At 43.8% G+C, this 17,289-nt stretch overlaps 1 protein-coding gene across 1 annotated transcript in view; it reads left to right on the top strand.

The window, feature by feature from the left end:
- GALNT18 (polypeptide N-acetylgalactosaminyltransferase 18) overlaps positions 1–17,289 on the top strand; it is a 362,912-nt gene that overhangs the window by 298,261 nt on the left and 47,362 nt on the right. Inside the window, exon 7 of the mRNA XM_048484426.1 lies at positions 11,213–11,398. Within this exon, the coding sequence (XP_048340383.1) occupies positions 11,213–11,398 (186 nt within the window). The remainder of the gene's footprint in view (positions 1–11,212; positions 11,399–17,289) is intronic.

Here is a 17,289-nt window from a genome sequence, read left to right as displayed (position 1 = left end):
AAGCTTGTTCGAGACCAGTGCACATCTGGGTTCCAGTTAGCTTAGTGGGTGTTTTGTACTGCACCAGATTTTTATGTGTGTTAGGGTCTGTTTTTCAGATACCTTGTGATACTTTTGCAATGTTTGTAGTATATGTATATGTCCACGGCCAGGAAGGGACTGGGGGCCAGCCTGGGAGTCAACCCCGGCTTCAGACAGCCAAGGCAGCTGGACCCAAGAACCTCCACCCCAAACCACAGCCCAGAACATCCCAACGGCCTTCCCAACTCACCGCAGGGGGGCAACGACCCAAGAAGGCCCTGGGAGGTATGCTGGGCGATGGGTGGAGGGCAGGGTGCAGCCAGCAGCCTCAACAAGGAAGAAGCAAATCCCATCCCCATCGGCCCCTGGGAAGGGTGGATTGGTTCAGTGGACGGCTGCAGCAGCCACTCGGGCTGCCAAGGCTCCAACCTAGGCCAGAAAGGAAGGCCTCCCCTTGGCCCCACCCAATCAGGCAGAGCCAGGCTTAAGACCAGCGGGGCAGGCCCAGGGAGGGCCTGGGAGATGGCCCGCAGCTGCAGAACTGATTGGGTCTGTGAGCAGAAAGGTGTTGGGGTTGAATATAAAGGGAGAAAGCAGGAAGAGGGTGGGGGTGGAGAGAGAGAATGGAAAGGAGGGAGGAAGGAAGAATCAGAGAGAGAAAGAGAGAGAAGTGAGCACAAAGTAGAGCAAGGAGAGAAATTAAGAAGGCAGAGACAGGTGGACTGATGCCATGTGGCATCCCAGGCAAGGGAGAACTAGAGCAGGCCTAGCACCACGCGGAAGAGGGGGCGAGGAGGGACTCAAACTGAGGAAAAGTCAGGAGTCCAGCCACCCTGTGCTGCAATGTCTAGTCAAAACCTTACATAAAAAGGATAACATATGTTAAAACAATATCAGCCATCTCTAACTAATACAAACTGCTGCTAACTACTTACTCAATACATGCATAACACTGTTAGTACAACAACATAGTACAAAATAAAGTCAGGTTAACACAAAATACATGTAATAGTCTAACAAGCAATGTACTACCCTTGAGCACTTTGCAAAAGTACTCATCTATTTTTTACTGATCGCCTCAGCCACTATATTCTGGGTACCTTTTATGCATGAGATTTCAAATGGGAAATCCTGTAGGCTCAAAGCCCACCTCAGAATTCTCACATTTTTTTCCTTTCATCTTGTTCAAGAATACCAAAGAATTATTATCTGACTGGACATAGAATTTCATCCCCATCCGATAACATTTAAATTTGTTCAAACACCAGACCAATGCTAAACACTCTTTCTCGACTGTTGAGTAACTGGTTTCATGAGTAAATAATTTTCTGCTAAAATACACAATGGGATGTAACTTCTGGTCCTCAGACCTTTGGATCAGAACACCAGCAATGCTTCTTTCTGAAGCATATGTCTGAACTATGAAAGGTTTCTGAAAATCTGGTGATGCCAATATAGGCGTGTTAATCAGATACTTTTTCAACTGATCAAATGCATCTTGACGCTGTGGTGTCCACACAACGTTGATAGGAGTATTCTTTTTGCATAAATTAGATAATGGAGTGGCGATCTGACTGAAATGAGCTATGAAGCAACGATAATACCCAACAAGTCCTAAGAAACTCATAACAGCCTTCTTTGTGGTAAGCACAGGCCACTCCTTAATGCTGGCTATCTCAGCCTCTAAGCTTGCCTGCTCCCACACAATGACCCAAATATACAGCCTCATTGCAACCAAAGTTAGTCAGCTCTGAGCAAATTCAGAGGACCCCAGACATTCCTCCCAAAGATCAGTTCATTTGGGCTGTACCCCAAGCTCTCTTGTTGCTCATCTCATAAGGCGAACACTGAATAAGGCAGTGCAGTGTCCCAATTCTTAGGCTGTGTTAATGTATAAGCTCACAGCAATTGAGACAGAGTCTGCACCATTCTCTCCGCTAATCCATTAGCACTTTGGTGATGGGCTATGACTGGGGTGTGCTGAATCTCAGCTAATTCATATAACTTTTCCATGAGCTTAGATGTGAAATTATTAGCTGAAATAACTATCCGAAATTATTGTTCCTGGTAGTCCATAAATGGAAGAAAATTCAATGATACACTTTACCACATTTTGGGCAGTAACATTTCTTAAAGCATATGTTATGGGATATCTAGGAGTATGGTCAATCAGAAGCAGAACATATTGTTTCCCTGTACCAGTAGTTGGTAAAGGCCCCATAACATCTATTGAAATTCTCTCAAAGGGCTGCGTTATCATGGGAAATGGATGCAAAGGCATCTTTGTGGTGGGAAACCCACCCATTCACACACATCACAGGATTTACAGAACTCTTGTGTATTCTTATGAAATTCTGGCCAATAGAAATTTCTCTGCATTTTGGTCAAAATTCTCTTCATTCCCAAAATGACCTGAAAGTGGGATTTCATGTGTTGTTTTCAGAACTTCCTGCCTGAATTTCTGTTGAACCACCAACTGTTACCTCATTCATACCTACAGATCCTTTTCGCAGAAATTTTCTGTACAGCAAATCCCCTTCCCATAAAAATCTCACAGAGTTACTACTGGTCAGCTCTGCAGGGCTGGTTGTCACCTTGTCCCTACAATCAGTCAAGGTAGGACAGTTTCTTTGTTGTCATTTAAACTCATCAGAAATATGCAAAGGCTGGTTATTCAGAGCATTGGCTCTTGTTTCCTCTGAGGGGTCTGCTGGCAACCCACAATCACCTGCTTAGAGTGGCTCCTCGCTAATCCCTTCTGACTGTTGCTGTACATCGCAGGCAGCCAGAGGAGTTAACCCTTTAGCCTCCCTCAGACAATTCTACCTCCTCTTTGCCCACTTTAAGAACATCCTTAAGCTGTTGGTTCTTGGCCATAGACTTCATGGAAACCCATATCTGCTCACCTAAACATCAAATCATCCCCCACAATAAAATCATAATCACATTTCACATGCGTTAACACAAGCATAGGGCCATCAAAATCTTTGTACTTTACATTTAACTCAACCAAGTCAATCAGTCTTTCATTTGCTTCATATGGCAAGATTTTTACCTGTCCATACTGCTTGTGAGGCATTTTGGGCAGTAAGTCAACCCTGATTGATGAAATGTCTGCCCCAGAGTCCAAAGTACCATCCAGTTGAAGTGTCTGTCCAATTATCACAGGTTCTCTGTGCAGACTTTCCACCTAAAGCTTCTGCTTCATGGGTATAATGTGTTTCACGCTGACAATTCTTTGCTGGTGGATCACTGCCAGAGATCTGACCTGAGGTGTTTCTGCTGCTGCCACTGTCTTCACTGGTTCACTGCACCCACAAACTGCATCATCTGAGGCTGCCCTCTCACGAAATAATTCAGGCTGATGATTTCCCTTCTCCTGCACGATGCTCACCACTGGCTCCTGAATAAAACCTCATTCTGGCTGCAGGCTTCTGCTCTCATCTGGGACAGTTTCTCTTAAGATGCCCCTGTGCTTTGCAGCAAAAACAGACCAGTCCAGTGTAGACGCAGCTTAAGGGAAAAGTATTTTCTGTGAGTTGAAGTCGCTGTTCCTTTAAGATGCTTTTCTGGCTCTCGGGTCTGGCCTGAGTTTGGAAACCTGCCCCCCCCCCCCCCAAGTGGCTAAACATTTTTCTTTCCTTTTTTTTTCTGAGAATCAAAATTTGATCAGCAGAATTTGCCATATCTTTCACAGACGATGGACCCCTGGCTTGAGCCAGTTCACAAATGCCTTGTGGTAACTTTTGGCAAAATTGCTCTTTCACAATCAAATCAATAGCTTGCTCTACTGTATGGACCCCAGCAATGCGAAACCAGTCTGTAACCATCTGTTTACATCTTGCAACAAAATCTTGCATGCTCTCATGTGGTCTAGCTTGGTGAAATTGCTGATTTAACTGATGCTCTGTCTTGCCAAAATGCTTCAGTGCAATGTCTCTGAAAACCCTGTAGTCCCTCTCATCTCTCTAAGTAAACTCATTCAGTAGCCTGGCAAGATCCCTGGAGATGTGAGACCAGAGCATCGTTATATACTCCCTGTATGGGACCTTATAATTCTGGCATGTAGCCTCAGAGAGATTTAAAAACACACTTACGTCTGTGCCAACTTCAAATCTGGGAAACTTTTTCCTCTGCCATGTGTTTTCTTCCTTACACTGGTGTTTAGTTGTTAAGAAGTTTAGTGTTGCTTGCTAATTTAGCATGAAGATTTTCAGGAGCTCCGTCCAGCTATCCTGGCTGCCTGGGGTGACCTCAGGTTCCATGCTTTGAGCCCTTGCCTCTTGCCTCCTCCCGTCCGGATTCTGGCTCACCTCTTGTGAAGTCATTCAAGCTGTCCCAGTATTCCACCTCATCAGCATCTGATGCACCATCAGACCCACCGACCACTGACATCCAGTCCTGAGCTTTGCAGTTCAGAGAAGTCTCAGGCAGAATGAAATCCATCTCAGTGAATGCACCAACCTGCCTTTCTACCTGCCATGTCCCGGCAGATCGGTTCTTGTCAGTATGCTCTGATATTACTGACTGCCACAAAAAAATCAGCCTTCATGTAGGCAAAACCAGGAACATGCTCAAACCAGAGTACTGGGACCCATAATCGCTGCCACCATGTCAGAAGACCAGGGGGTGAGGGGTGCCCGCCTGTCTTAGGAATCCTGAGTTCTTTTTCCAGATACTCAAAAACCACTGAGTCTTTCAAAGATTTTATTGAAAGAAAGAAAATAAGAAAACATTTTCACACATAGATTTCTCTCAGCTACAGCACTGTTCCAAACAAACCCTGGGACCAAAGTTCCTCTCTTGTTCCCAGCCTGGATCAAAATCTCCCTCTCAAACTCCTTTGTTTCCAACTATATCACATCCTTGCCATTTGTTAGCAAGTCACTTCCTCTATGGAAAATTACCCAAACTTCACAACCCTTAAAGACAACAGGTCTGTTGTTTTATGACTTAGCCACGTCATGTCAAAAGATCAAAGCACTTTTGTCAGGTTAGTGTGAATCTGCCGGGTACAGTAATCTGATCACTTCTTCAAACCCTGCCACTCTTTTTTTCCTTGCAGTGTGTTTTTTTCTGTGGGATTCTCCCACACTGAGGTGTCCCCAGCGTAGCCAGTGACCATTTTGCTTGCCCACCATTTCCTGTGTTGGTCCTGCCACTTTTTTGTTTGTTTTTGGCCATCTTTTAAAAAAAGAAAGAAACCCTTCAAGTCGTTTCCGTCATGCCACCACGAATGCCTTTCTGCACAACCTTTTGGTTTCATTGGACTGCTGGGGGGGGGGGGCAATGGACCTTCACTATAGCAACCTCAAATTTGGGGGTGGGGGCACCAAAAATCCTTAGATGCAGGGAAGGAAGCACCATGAACCCACTGCTTCCTTTGGTACATGAGGTGTTTATGGGAGAGGAATTCCATGAATTGTGGGGCCATATGAACTGCTACATGCCTTTTATTCTGTAACCATGTATATATAGGTATTTCCACACAGTCAAAATATCCTGGGTTGAGCAAGAAAAATATCCCTGTGCAGCCAAGAATTCCGCACAGTTCCTGGTCCTAAAGCGGGTTTGCCCTGCTATATTTCCCTCATCCCAGAGTATTCAAAAACCACCAAACTGGAGGTTCTTTTTTTTAAAAAAAAACCACAGGGTGAACCTGCTACAGCCTGCTACCGTTCGAAAACCAAATGGGTGCAGAACCAAATTATTTTTCCCATCCAGCTGCCTGATCTCCCTGCCTGACATTCATTCAAGCTGCCACTCAAAAACAAAAGCCAATCTGAATGCAGGACACCAGGCATGCTCATAGATGCTTGCAGCTTCCACTCAAAAACAACAACCAATCAGAACCTGGGACACCAGGAATGCTCAGATATGCTTCTGAAGTAAATACAGAAGTCCCAGGCTCATGCAGCTGGAGTATTTCCTTCCAGTCTTCACTGGATTCCTTCAAAAAAGGCAGCTGTGCCTGAACTGCGGCTGCCATTGTGGAGGGGTGGGGGCCAGCAAGGAGTGGAGGCTGCCCTGGTATGGGCAGGGATGACAGCGACAGGACCCAGCTTTGCGCATGCGCGAGGGCCAGTACCTGATTGGATGGGGGCTCCCAAATGACGCAGCGGGAGTGCGTCATCAGAAAGGGCCAGGCTGGGCCTATTTAACGCCCAACCATGTGGCCCAGGCCCATTCTGTTCCTGGACGTCAGACTGTGACCCACCTATCCTCCCTTGTACATCAGCTGTGTTTTGATTTATGTTTTGTCATAGCCAGGCGGGTTGCATATGGGGAGTGATTCGGTGGGAAGGGGGAGCTCCTTTGTTTGCACCTCCTTAAGAGGGAGGGGTGGAGTGAGCCCATGGTTGGAACACCCCGTGGGGGGCTAAGTGGCTTGAGCCCCTAGCAGTGGTTTGAAGGGGCACCAGACAGGGACACAACACCCACCTGGAATGCCCCGCTCTAATCTTGCTGTTGCAATCAGTTCCTCCAGCAGGCAGGCTCGAAGAACTCGGTTGTCTCTGGGGGACAGCATTCGGGCTGCCCAGAAGCCAGGATCATCCCTACCATGCTGCGTCAATTGCTTTCTCTTGCTTCTTGTCAATAAACTTCTGGCTGTGGCAAATTTCTTTTACCCACAAAAAGTTGTCTATAGTGGTTAATTTAATTGGGAGTGGGGGGAAAACTGAGCAGGAAAGTCCACACCTCTGCCCGCAAAACGGGCAGCCACACAGAAGGACACCTCAGGATAAAATAGATCCAGATTTAAAAAAAACAGTGATACACAGGTAGAATTTTGCTGTGCAGAAACTACCTATATACATTTTGGTTCAATCAGAATAAAGTAATCAGTTCCCTAGATTTATTGATTTTCTTCTTCCAAGTTTGAATTTATTTACCGCATTCATAGTTTGAAATTTGTTTTAATTGCTTACAGTGTTAATGACTGCTAGTGCATCTTCCTTTAAATTTGTGGTTATTGTGCATATTGTTTGTATTTTGTGTTAAATTAATCCTTTAGTTAATGATGTGTTATGCTAGAGGTCTTGAGGAAAGGAAAACCTACCCCACCTCCATTTTTGCCACCTCAAAATTTGGCTTCTTTTACTTTTGCCCCTCAATGTCACTAGTCTCAAGTTGACCCTAAATTTCTTTCCTGACTCCCTCCTCTTTGTACCTTATGGCACAGTGTCATTTAACCCAGGAGTAGAATATAGGACAGTGTCAGGTCTCGCTGTCTCTGTTAGGGGTGGGGGAATGTTTACATTCAAGCCCATAGAAAGACAGGGGGGCATTTTGTAAAATGCATTACCAGTTGGGTCAGTATCATAGACAGACCAGACTAAGCCAGAGACCAATCTTGATTCATAGACTTTGATGCTAAGAGGTGTTTGCCTGATACATGGTTTCTCTTTCTCAAATAAATTATGCATAGCAGTAGACAGTGCCTTCTCTGGAGGTTCATCAACTTGGATCCGGATCCTTGAGCTCACAAAAACATGTAAATGGCTCATGCCATGAGTCTTATCAGTGAATAGATAGATCACCTGAATCCTTTCCCCAGACATTAATTCAATTTAAACCTCCTGTCCAACTGTTAAACGAACATCAGTCTTCTGGAGTTTCTTAGTCTCAATTTTCCAGGCTCATTTTGACTTATAATTCCCCTGGTACTAATATCATTAATCAGGGTTAGGCAGACAGCTTTCTTTCAGTGCTATCTCACTCTTGGACTGAGTGGTCTTGGTGCAGGTGGCATTCCTCATGCCACTGGCTCACTGAGATGTTTCCCAGTGGCCTTAATGGCCAATTCACCCTTGGCAAAACAGAGCTAGCAAAAAGCCACTATGGATAATGAGTCAGATTTCTCTTTCATATCTGACTGTTCATGTGGGACTAGAATCTGGGAGACCCACATTTGACCTGGAGCTAGTCACACACTCTCAACCAAACTTATCTCACATGGTCATTCTGAGGATAAAACAGAGGAGGGGAGAATGATGTAACTGCTTTGGGTTCCCAGTGAAGTGAAAGGCAAGGTATAAATGAAGTAAACAAACTTTTTATTTGTTACTCATTTGAGGCGCTAGCATTGATTATTAAAACCCTATGCACATACAGCTTAGCACCAGTATGTCTTAAGGACTGCTTACTCCCATATGAAACTACCTGAACATTAGAGTCATCTCTAGGAGGTCTAGTTCATACCTTATCTGATACTAGATGGGTGGCAACCAAAGAAAGGGCCTTCTTGGTCATGGCACCAAAACAGTATAATTCCCCCCTTAGGGAGATTATCTTCTGCCAGTGGGCATAGACCTTTTGTTTTGTTTGCCATTCCTTTACTGTTTTACATTAATTAATTAATAAAAGGAAAGAAAAATAAGACATTCAGAGATGTGTACTATAAATAATTCGTTATGATTGATGGACAAATTTTGTATTAACTTATTTTCTTTTTACCAAAGCATAGAATTATTTATTTATTTATTTATTTATTTATTTATTTATTTATTTATTTATTTATTTATTTATTTATTTATTTATTTATACATACATACATACATACTTTCAACTTTTATACCGCCCCGTCCCCAAGGGGCTCCGGGCGGTGCACAACATACAGTAAATACAGAATAATCAGTAGTACAGTTGTAAAAACCATCATAAGTTAAATAAAATCTATAAAATCTATAAAAGCAACGAGGCCTAACTAAATGTAGACTCTTAATAAAACTCCAAGTATAAATATGGGTGTAGATGGTGCCCCATAACCCGACATTAAATCCTTTCCCCAAGAGAGGAGCGGCCGATCCCATCGGATGATACAGTCCCAAAGATAGACCAGGGAAGGGAGGGAGGGGAGGGGGCACCATCAGCGGCTGGTCCCTCCAAAGGCCCGGCAGAACAGCTCCGTCTTACAGGCCCTGCGGAACTCACCAAGGTCCCGCAGGGCCCGGACAGCTGGTGGAAGAGCGTTCCACCAGGCCGGGGCCAGAGCCGTAAAGGCCCTGGCCCGTGTGGAGGCCAGCCGCATCATCGAGGGGCCAGGGACCACCAGTAAATTGGCCTCCGCTGAGCGAAGAGGCCGCGTCGGGACATATGGGGTGATGCGGTCTCGAAGATACGAGGGCCCCAGGCCGCGTAAGGCCTTAAAGGTCAATACCAACACCTTGAAGATTTCTTTTACCATTTTTAAATTATCTAATCTGTCCTATCTGATTAAGTAACAGAAGTTTAATATATGCCATTTTAAAACCATCTCAAATCAAATGCTATGAACCAACCCTACCAACATATCAAGGCCACTCCAAATGTTTCATCACCACCACCATACAAGCTTACATTCAAGGATGTAGGTAAGGGGGGGTTCTCGGGTTCAAAACCCCCCTATTGCATGTCCGAAGCTCCGCCTCCTGTTTGTGGGTTTTTTGTAATTGTTAGTGTTTTTTCAGTTTTCAGTGTGCAGGGGGTGCAGCTTTTAAGCTAGCAGCACCAAAATTTCAGGGATCTTTTGGGAGATGCTCCTGATGATTCTACCCAGGTTTGGTGATGTTTAGTTCAGGGGGTCCAAAATTATGAACTCCCAAAAGGGGTGCCCCCATTCCCCATTGTTTCCAATGGGAGCTAATAGGAGATGGGACTACACCTTCGAGGGTCCATAACTTTGGCCCCCATGAACCAAACTTCACCAAACCTTGGTGGTATCATCATGAGAGTCTCATACTGATACCAACCATGTTTTGTGAAGTTTAATCCAAGGGGTCCAAAGCTATGGACTCCCAAAGGGGGTACCCCATCCCCCATTGTTTCCAATGGGAGCTAATAGGAGATGGGGCTACACTTTTGAGGGTCCATAACTTTGGACCCCCTGAACCAAACTTCACCAAACCTGGGTGGTATCATTAGGAGAGTCTCCTAAAGATACTCTGAAAGTTTCGTGCTGCTAGCTTAACAATTGCACCCCTGATAGCAGGCCCACCCCAAATTTCCCCAGTTCTCCTTTTAAATCCCCCCTCTTTGGCATGGATTTAAAGGGAGAATCTGAGGTCCCCCGTTTAAACATTGAAAGTGATACTGTTTCAGAGTGAGGGATAATCCACCCCAAAAAAGCAGCACTTTCAATGTTGTTTTCACTGGGGACCCCAGATTCTCCCTTTAAAGTGGATTTAAAAGGAGAATTTGGGCTCTCTAGTTTAAACACCATTGAAAGTGATGCTGTTTGGGGTGGATTCCAGCACCACAGTGGCTGCCCGGGGGGGGGGGGCGCAAAACTCAGATTTTGCTCTGGGCTCCATTTTCCCTAGCTGTGCCTCTGCCCAGAGGGGAGGGCAGAAGGGGCTGCTGGCTGCCAGCCCAGTTGGTGGGTGGGGGAGGGCGGGGCAGGGGAGTCTGCCATCCCTGGCCTCAGGAGAGCTGCTTTTATAAGCATTGAGGCTGGGGATGGGACTTGGGGAGGCATGGCCACGCCCCATGGGCAGGTGGGGGTGTGGCCACACCCCAAACCCGCAATAAAAAATCTATACCTATGTCTCTGCTTACATTAAAGTACTACATGAGCCAAAAGTAAAAGCTTTGAAAAGTATTTAGAATATTTCGTACATGACACTAAAAGCCCTTTTTATTTCTTATACCAGAAGTATAAAAGCCGTGTACTCATTTTTATTTAAAAAATAACTTTTCCTCCTCCCTAGCCTGCATTTATAACATTCAAGCATTTATACAAATAATGCAAGAAATTTAAAGATGCTGTTAATACTACATGTGAGGAGCCATTACGCTTGGATTTTAGCAAGTTTCCAAGGAAATGGAATTTCCAGAAATGTAGATAAGTCAAAATAAGTATGCCTCTATATTGCAGCACATGAATTGAAAATTATAAATTCAGAACTGTAGTCTCAGTCGAAGTTTGTGATAGCCATAATGTTCAAGGAGCATACTTTCCTAATGAGAGACAAAGTAACATATATGTTATTTGCCCTTATTACCTTTAGGATGTTTTTAGTAAAGTGGAAACATTGTGTTTGTATTTTTTTTCATGTGATTCCACTGATGGTTGATTAGCAAGGTACTCAGAACAGATTGTTTGTAGATAAAGAACAGCAGCCCATTATAAACCTGTACCCTTTGGAAGCTGATAAAATGAAAATGTTGGCTATGTTGAAACACCTAAAGTGGCCAATTTATTTGTTTCTAGGTATGGCAGTGTGGAGGTAGTGTTGAAGTTCTACCTTGCTCTAGGATTGCCCATATCGAGCGAGCCCATAAGCCGTATACAGAAGATCTCACGGCTCATGTCCGAAGAAATGCACTAAGAGTAGCTGAAGTCTGGATGGATGAGTTTAAAAGCCATGTTTACATGGCATGGAATATTCCCCAAGAGGTAGGTTGTGAATTATCAGAGATACGGCCACAAATCCAGAGTTCCTTGTTTGTGTGTTGTTTCAGTAAAAAACTAGGGAAACCCCTCTCTGCCTTTATATGTGAAAACTTGAGAGGACAGGCACCTTGCTCAGAGAAAATAATGAGCCCACATATACATTATCCACACTTAATCAATTACATTCAATGATCAAATTGAGCACTTGTATCAAAGTCCTACTTAAGTGTATTGATAAAGTTCTTGTTATAGAAGTAAACTTGTTATGAAAAGAAAGAGTTAAGTTTCACATTTTTTTCAGGCTAGCAACTGTGTTGTAGTTTGGCAAAGCCATCCTGTTTTTTTCAGACAGAGGGCAAAACTAGATGTTATGGCTTCCCAGGGGTTGTGTAGCACTTGAAAAAGGATATGCAGAAAGAGAACAAGGGCATCTAGTCCTGTTGTGCTGCGGGCCCAGTCAGAACTGGGCCCTCACAGCATTTTTAAATATCCCACCTAAAATGGTGGCATCCCCAGGGATACCAAAACATCTGGTTGTTCTCTAGGTCAAAACCAGGCTGAGATACAGTAGGACTCCCAATAAGTTAGCAGGTATACTAGTACTTTATTTAAGATGGAACTGTTGAGACTGCCTAATACCCAATATAGTTTGCTAGGTGACTACTAATTTTGTACTTTTTAATATTTACAAATGGATGGAGATCCATGATGTCTGTTTGCTTTTTTTACAGAAGTCTTCTGTCAATAAGAATGAGCAATAGGATTTTGTTCATTGCCAATCCTGAGAGTACAGAACTTTCCAGCTATCAGTTCTGTTCAGTCTTGCTCAGACCTTGGCCTCAGTAGCCTCACTCAAACCAATCACAATTTAAATGTGGCTTGAACAGGAGGTATGAAACTCCTCTATAAAGTCTTAGGGTCAAGTCAAATTCATCCAACCTTCAAATAGTATCATATGGTGGTTTTGTATAGTTATGGCGAAGATGCCACCGATCGAGATGGGGAGAATCAAACAGATAAATTGAACAGATTGCAAGAGTCACATTTGCCCTCTGCTTGATTCCTGAGCCATTTCATTCATCCATCTATTCATTAATCCACCTTCCAGTACTATCTGGCTAATTTCTACATCAACATAAGACTGTCCCAGGCTGTCCCAAACTACTATACACTTACAAAGGTGTTGTGAGAGCTGGCTTAAGGAAAACTTAAGGAATGATGGAGGAAAATGTGAGTGCATGAGCACATAGCCACATGTGATGTTCTTGGGTGAGGTGCACATACTCTAACTTCTTTAAATGTGCGTTGAATGAGCCAGTTTGTGGCTTGATATGTGTTCAGTGATTATGACATTCATCAGGACATAAGAGAAGGGGGTAGCCAGTGGCTATCGGGACAGATACTGTTTGCTGCCTTTCATTTACTACACTTCTTTGATACAAAGGCAGTAAATATGACAAAAAATTTAAAAGGGACAAGTAATAGAGGCATGTTCAAAAAGAAGGCTCACAGATTCATGTAGAGATAAAAGACCAACAAACATTTTTCTGATATTTCATGATTATATGAACATATGAAACAATCTTATTCCAAGCCAGACCACTGACTGATCTCACTCTATTATGTCTCAGTCCACTGGGATTGGCAGCAGCTCTCCAGACCTTTCTCAATGAGATCCTTCAACTGGAGACTTAAAGACGGTAAATACTGCCCTGCCACTGAGAGCCAAACTATAAGTGTTGGCATCCTTGTGACTAATATAGGGATGCTGGCATCATTTTAAAACCTAAAATGAATTATTTAAAAATGCTGTGAATGCCCTATCCTGATAATGCTCATAGTAGGGCAGGATGAAGTGCTCTTGTCCCCAACTCCACCCCCACTCCCTGTCTTTTGAAACAGCTATTTTGGCCAGAAAAGGCATAAGGAGGGCAAGAGAACTTCAGTGCTCTGTTCTATAGGACTGGAACACTCATGGCCCATTTTAAATTGCCCATTTTAGTATTTAAAGTGGTCTAGTTTAACCTGAGCCAAAGTTCTACCATATGTCCTATAAGTGAACTTGCATTGCTATTAAGAACATAGGAATCTGCATTGTTCTATGGGCTTTTCCCCACTCACCGTTTGCTGCGCGCCACTCTTGCCAAGTAGCGCAGGGTCCAGCAGCACTCCCCACTACAGGGGCGGCGACAACGCAGCCGCCCTGACTCTGCCACTCTCGCGCCCCCTCAGCGCGCGTCATTTCTGGCGCTGCTGAAAATGATGCCTTTTGATGACCCTGCGCAGAGCTCAGGGCAGTGGGGAAGCCAGGGAACACAATCCCTGCGCTGAAAAGGTCCACACCAGATGAAACTGACGTCATTTTTAAAAGTGGGGAAATGGCCTATGATGACTGCTTTTTAGAACGTGTACATAATTTTGTTTCTGAGAAAAACTTGATTTCCTAGTGGCCTCACTGAATGACTTAGGGACCTCAATAGAATTGGTGTGATTCTAATGGCAACTTAATTTCTGAGTGGCAGGGCCGAATCGACAAAACAGTTGAATCGGGCCCGATTCAGGCGTTTCGGCTCCAATGTGGGCCAAAGTCAAGTGGACTGAATTGAGCTGAATCCGAATTGCGATTCAGGCATTCAAATGGATTCGAGGGGGTTGGGAGCCTCATGGGTTCCTTTTAAACAATGTTGAAAGCAGCGTTATTTTGTTTGGCTAAATTCAGCATGGATTGTGGGGGGAGATTTAAAGGGAATTCTCCCTTTAAATCTCCCCCAATCCATGCCAAATTTAGGTAACCAAGAATGCTGCTTTCAATACTGCTTTCCCCTCCCCTTCCCCGTATTGCCACCCCGCCACCTTCCTCTCCCACTGCTCCTACATGCATCCCCACCTTTCTCTCCCACTGCCCCACTTGCAACCCCCACACCTTCTTCTCCCACTGCCCCTGCTTGCTACCCCCAGCTTGCCTCCCACTGCCTCTGCTTCCTAATCCTCCAGCTTCCACTGCACCTGCTTGCCACCTCCACACTTTCCTTTTCCACTGCCCTTGCTTGCTACCCCCCAGCTTCCCCTCCCACAGCCCCTGCTTCCTATCTCCCCAGCATCCACATGTCTGAACACAACAATCACACATCCCACACTCTGTAGCACTGCAGTGACACAAAAACCTGCTTAAAAACATGGATCCTCATGATTTTTGCACTGTCACCCCAAAATCACCATCACATCACATCTCATGCTCCTGGCCAATGTCTTCAGGATCCTCTGAAGATGCCAGCCACAGATGCAGGCAAAACGTCAGAAGAAAATGCTACTGGAACATGGTCATACAGCCTGGAAACCACACAACACTCCAGTGATTCCGGCTGTGAAAACCTACGGCAATGCGTTGATATAATAATTGCCTTCTTGGGTCAGACCAAGGTCCATCTACTCTGGCATTTATTTCCAGAGGACCCAGGCATACACTTTTATGCATTTACCGACATGGCCTCTCCCAGGCAATGGCCTTTGCTATCATGCCTATTCAGTAGCTTTTAGAAATGTTTCAGTGGTCATTGCTTGAAACAAAGTGCTGAACTAGATAGCTCATCAAGGTTTTATTCCTCCAGCATCTGTCCCCTTTTCTAGAAGTATAATCAGTAAATGTGCACTATATAAATTGAAAAAGTATTGCCTAACATCAAATTATGAATGCACTAACAGTCAAGAAAAGGGCCAGATTAATGTTTCCACACCCCTGAGCTACTGTACATTCCTCTCTGAATGTATCACTGACTTCTCCAACCAAGAGTCAGAATAGGAAGATGTAGAGTCCACATTCTGACATAATGATTAGATTATTGTATTTCAGTGTGTAATTATTTCCATGGATGTCCTTTTTTTGCTACTTGTTTTTATTAACGTTGTAAGCTACATTTGGGACTGTAGAATGGATAACAATAAACAGAAAGGATTTTGAAGAAATTAATATGTTTACATACCATTTATATAAACATGATTAAATTTAACATGCAGCCTGAGATGTCATAAGGATTTAGCACTGAAAAATTCTGGCTTCTCATCAAATGGTAACAGTAGTCCCTTTGCAAGCAAAAACAGTCTTTGCTTCACCAATATAATTTACAAAAGTGTCTGGGAGATAACATGTGACCCAAATGTGGCATCACTATTATCTTTGTCTTCTTCATCTGTTTCTCCTCTTCCTCCTCCTCCTCCACAAGATCAGGAAAGGCTAATAATGTGCTGAAATTTTAGCTGTTTCACACTAAATTTAATTTAAAGAGATGAGTAATGCAGGGTCTAAAAAGGCAGGATCTAAATTTACTTGAATGCCAGGGAAATAATGGTTTGTTATATGATATTTTTGTTCAAGATAATTACATAAGAGTCAAAATTCTGTCCTTCTGCTCAGATAATTGCATTTATTAAATCATACTTACATCCTACACAGCTTGTTTTGACATAGGCCAATGGGAAGCACCTTTTCATTTCTAGACATGTTTAAGGGTTCACACAACAGTGTTGACACAAAAGCCAGTTTCCATTTGAGGGAGCTGCCTCTGCTGCAGTAATAACGCTCCTGATATTCTAGCCATGGCTACGTGCTTGAGAATGGATCTGAGAGTCACAGCATTCTTCTCCACCCTCTTGTGGATAAGCTCACAATGTGCCAAGCATTGCTGTGCAACTGTGATTTTCTACAAACCACCAAAGAAAATAAATTCCAGTGTTTTTCCTGGTGTCTCTGAGTATTTATTACCTTAACAAGGCCCTCTGTTTAATGTACATTTATATTTTAATGTAAAGTTTATTATGCATTTTGCTCAAGTATTTTGAGTTGTAAGCAAAATACATAATCTTCAGTAAAAATGTCTAATTTTACTTCCTGTCAAACAGTAGCCCTGAATTTGCATTTAGATAACACTTTAGAAATCTCCATTGTGCAGCTATAATGAGATAAATTATTGATCTCCACTTATGGGCTGTTTATGAAATTTGTACATCTAGAACTTATCAAAACAGTGTTACATCATCCAAGATTGAACCCTATAAAATGTAATAAAAAGGGAAGAGAGGGAAATTTTGCAAATTCTCCTTGTGGCGGAATGGGCTTGTTTTGCTTGATAGGCCCTATTCCACTCCCATGTCTCTCCCAGGGGTTGCCAACTTTTCCTGGAAGGGCTAGCTTTCTCTCTGGATAAACCGTTGCCACCACCTGGCTGTTTGAGGAACTGCCTGCTGGGGAAGATCAGGGTTTCCCAACTTCCTTTCCAATCATGAGGCCTAGCCTCAGTCTCCCTTGGTTCCCCTCTGCTGGGTTCCGCAGATTGGAGGTCCTGGAGGAAAAGCTGCTCGCCAGCTGCCAGCCTTCCTCCCCCCTCCTATTTAGATACCACATCCAAGACGGTGGGGCATTTGTGGTACAGAAAACTGTTCTCCACATCTAAGGTTTAAAAGTATTTATTGAAAACAAAATGGCTACAAGTATATTTTTAGCTCTGCACCAGATTGATCAAAGGTTTCAAAACAAAGGAGATATAAACACAAATCCTCTGGCCCTCTTCCTCTTCCTAGCAGTTGTTGAAAATAGGGTAGGTCCTTAAAGCTTAGAAAGTTGCAATTCTCAAAAAGTTCTCATTACCTGGCAGGCTGAGAGAGCTCCCAGGATGAGCACATGGTTCAAAAATGGCTGCTCCCTTCACAGCCCCAGCAAGGTGTCTGCTCTCTTCAGTGACCCAAGAGAAAGAGAAGAGCCCTTACCCCTCTCTTCCCAGAGTTTTATCAGATCCTTGGCCCCACCCTCTTTTGACCTGGGTCAAGATATCTTTTCCCCTTGGTCAGGTAGCTCTTCCTGATGTTTCTCTGGAATTTCTGAGTCCTCCAAATCTATGATA

The sequence above is a fragment of the Sphaerodactylus townsendi genome, linkage group LG02 (genome assembly GCF_021028975.2).
Source record: "Sphaerodactylus townsendi isolate TG3544 linkage group LG02, MPM_Stown_v2.3, whole genome shotgun sequence".
Taxonomy (NCBI): Eukaryota; Metazoa; Chordata; class Lepidosauria; order Squamata; family Sphaerodactylidae; genus Sphaerodactylus; species Sphaerodactylus townsendi.
Note: the sequence above shows the minus strand (reverse complement) of the source record. Positions and strands in the feature narration are given on the sequence as shown.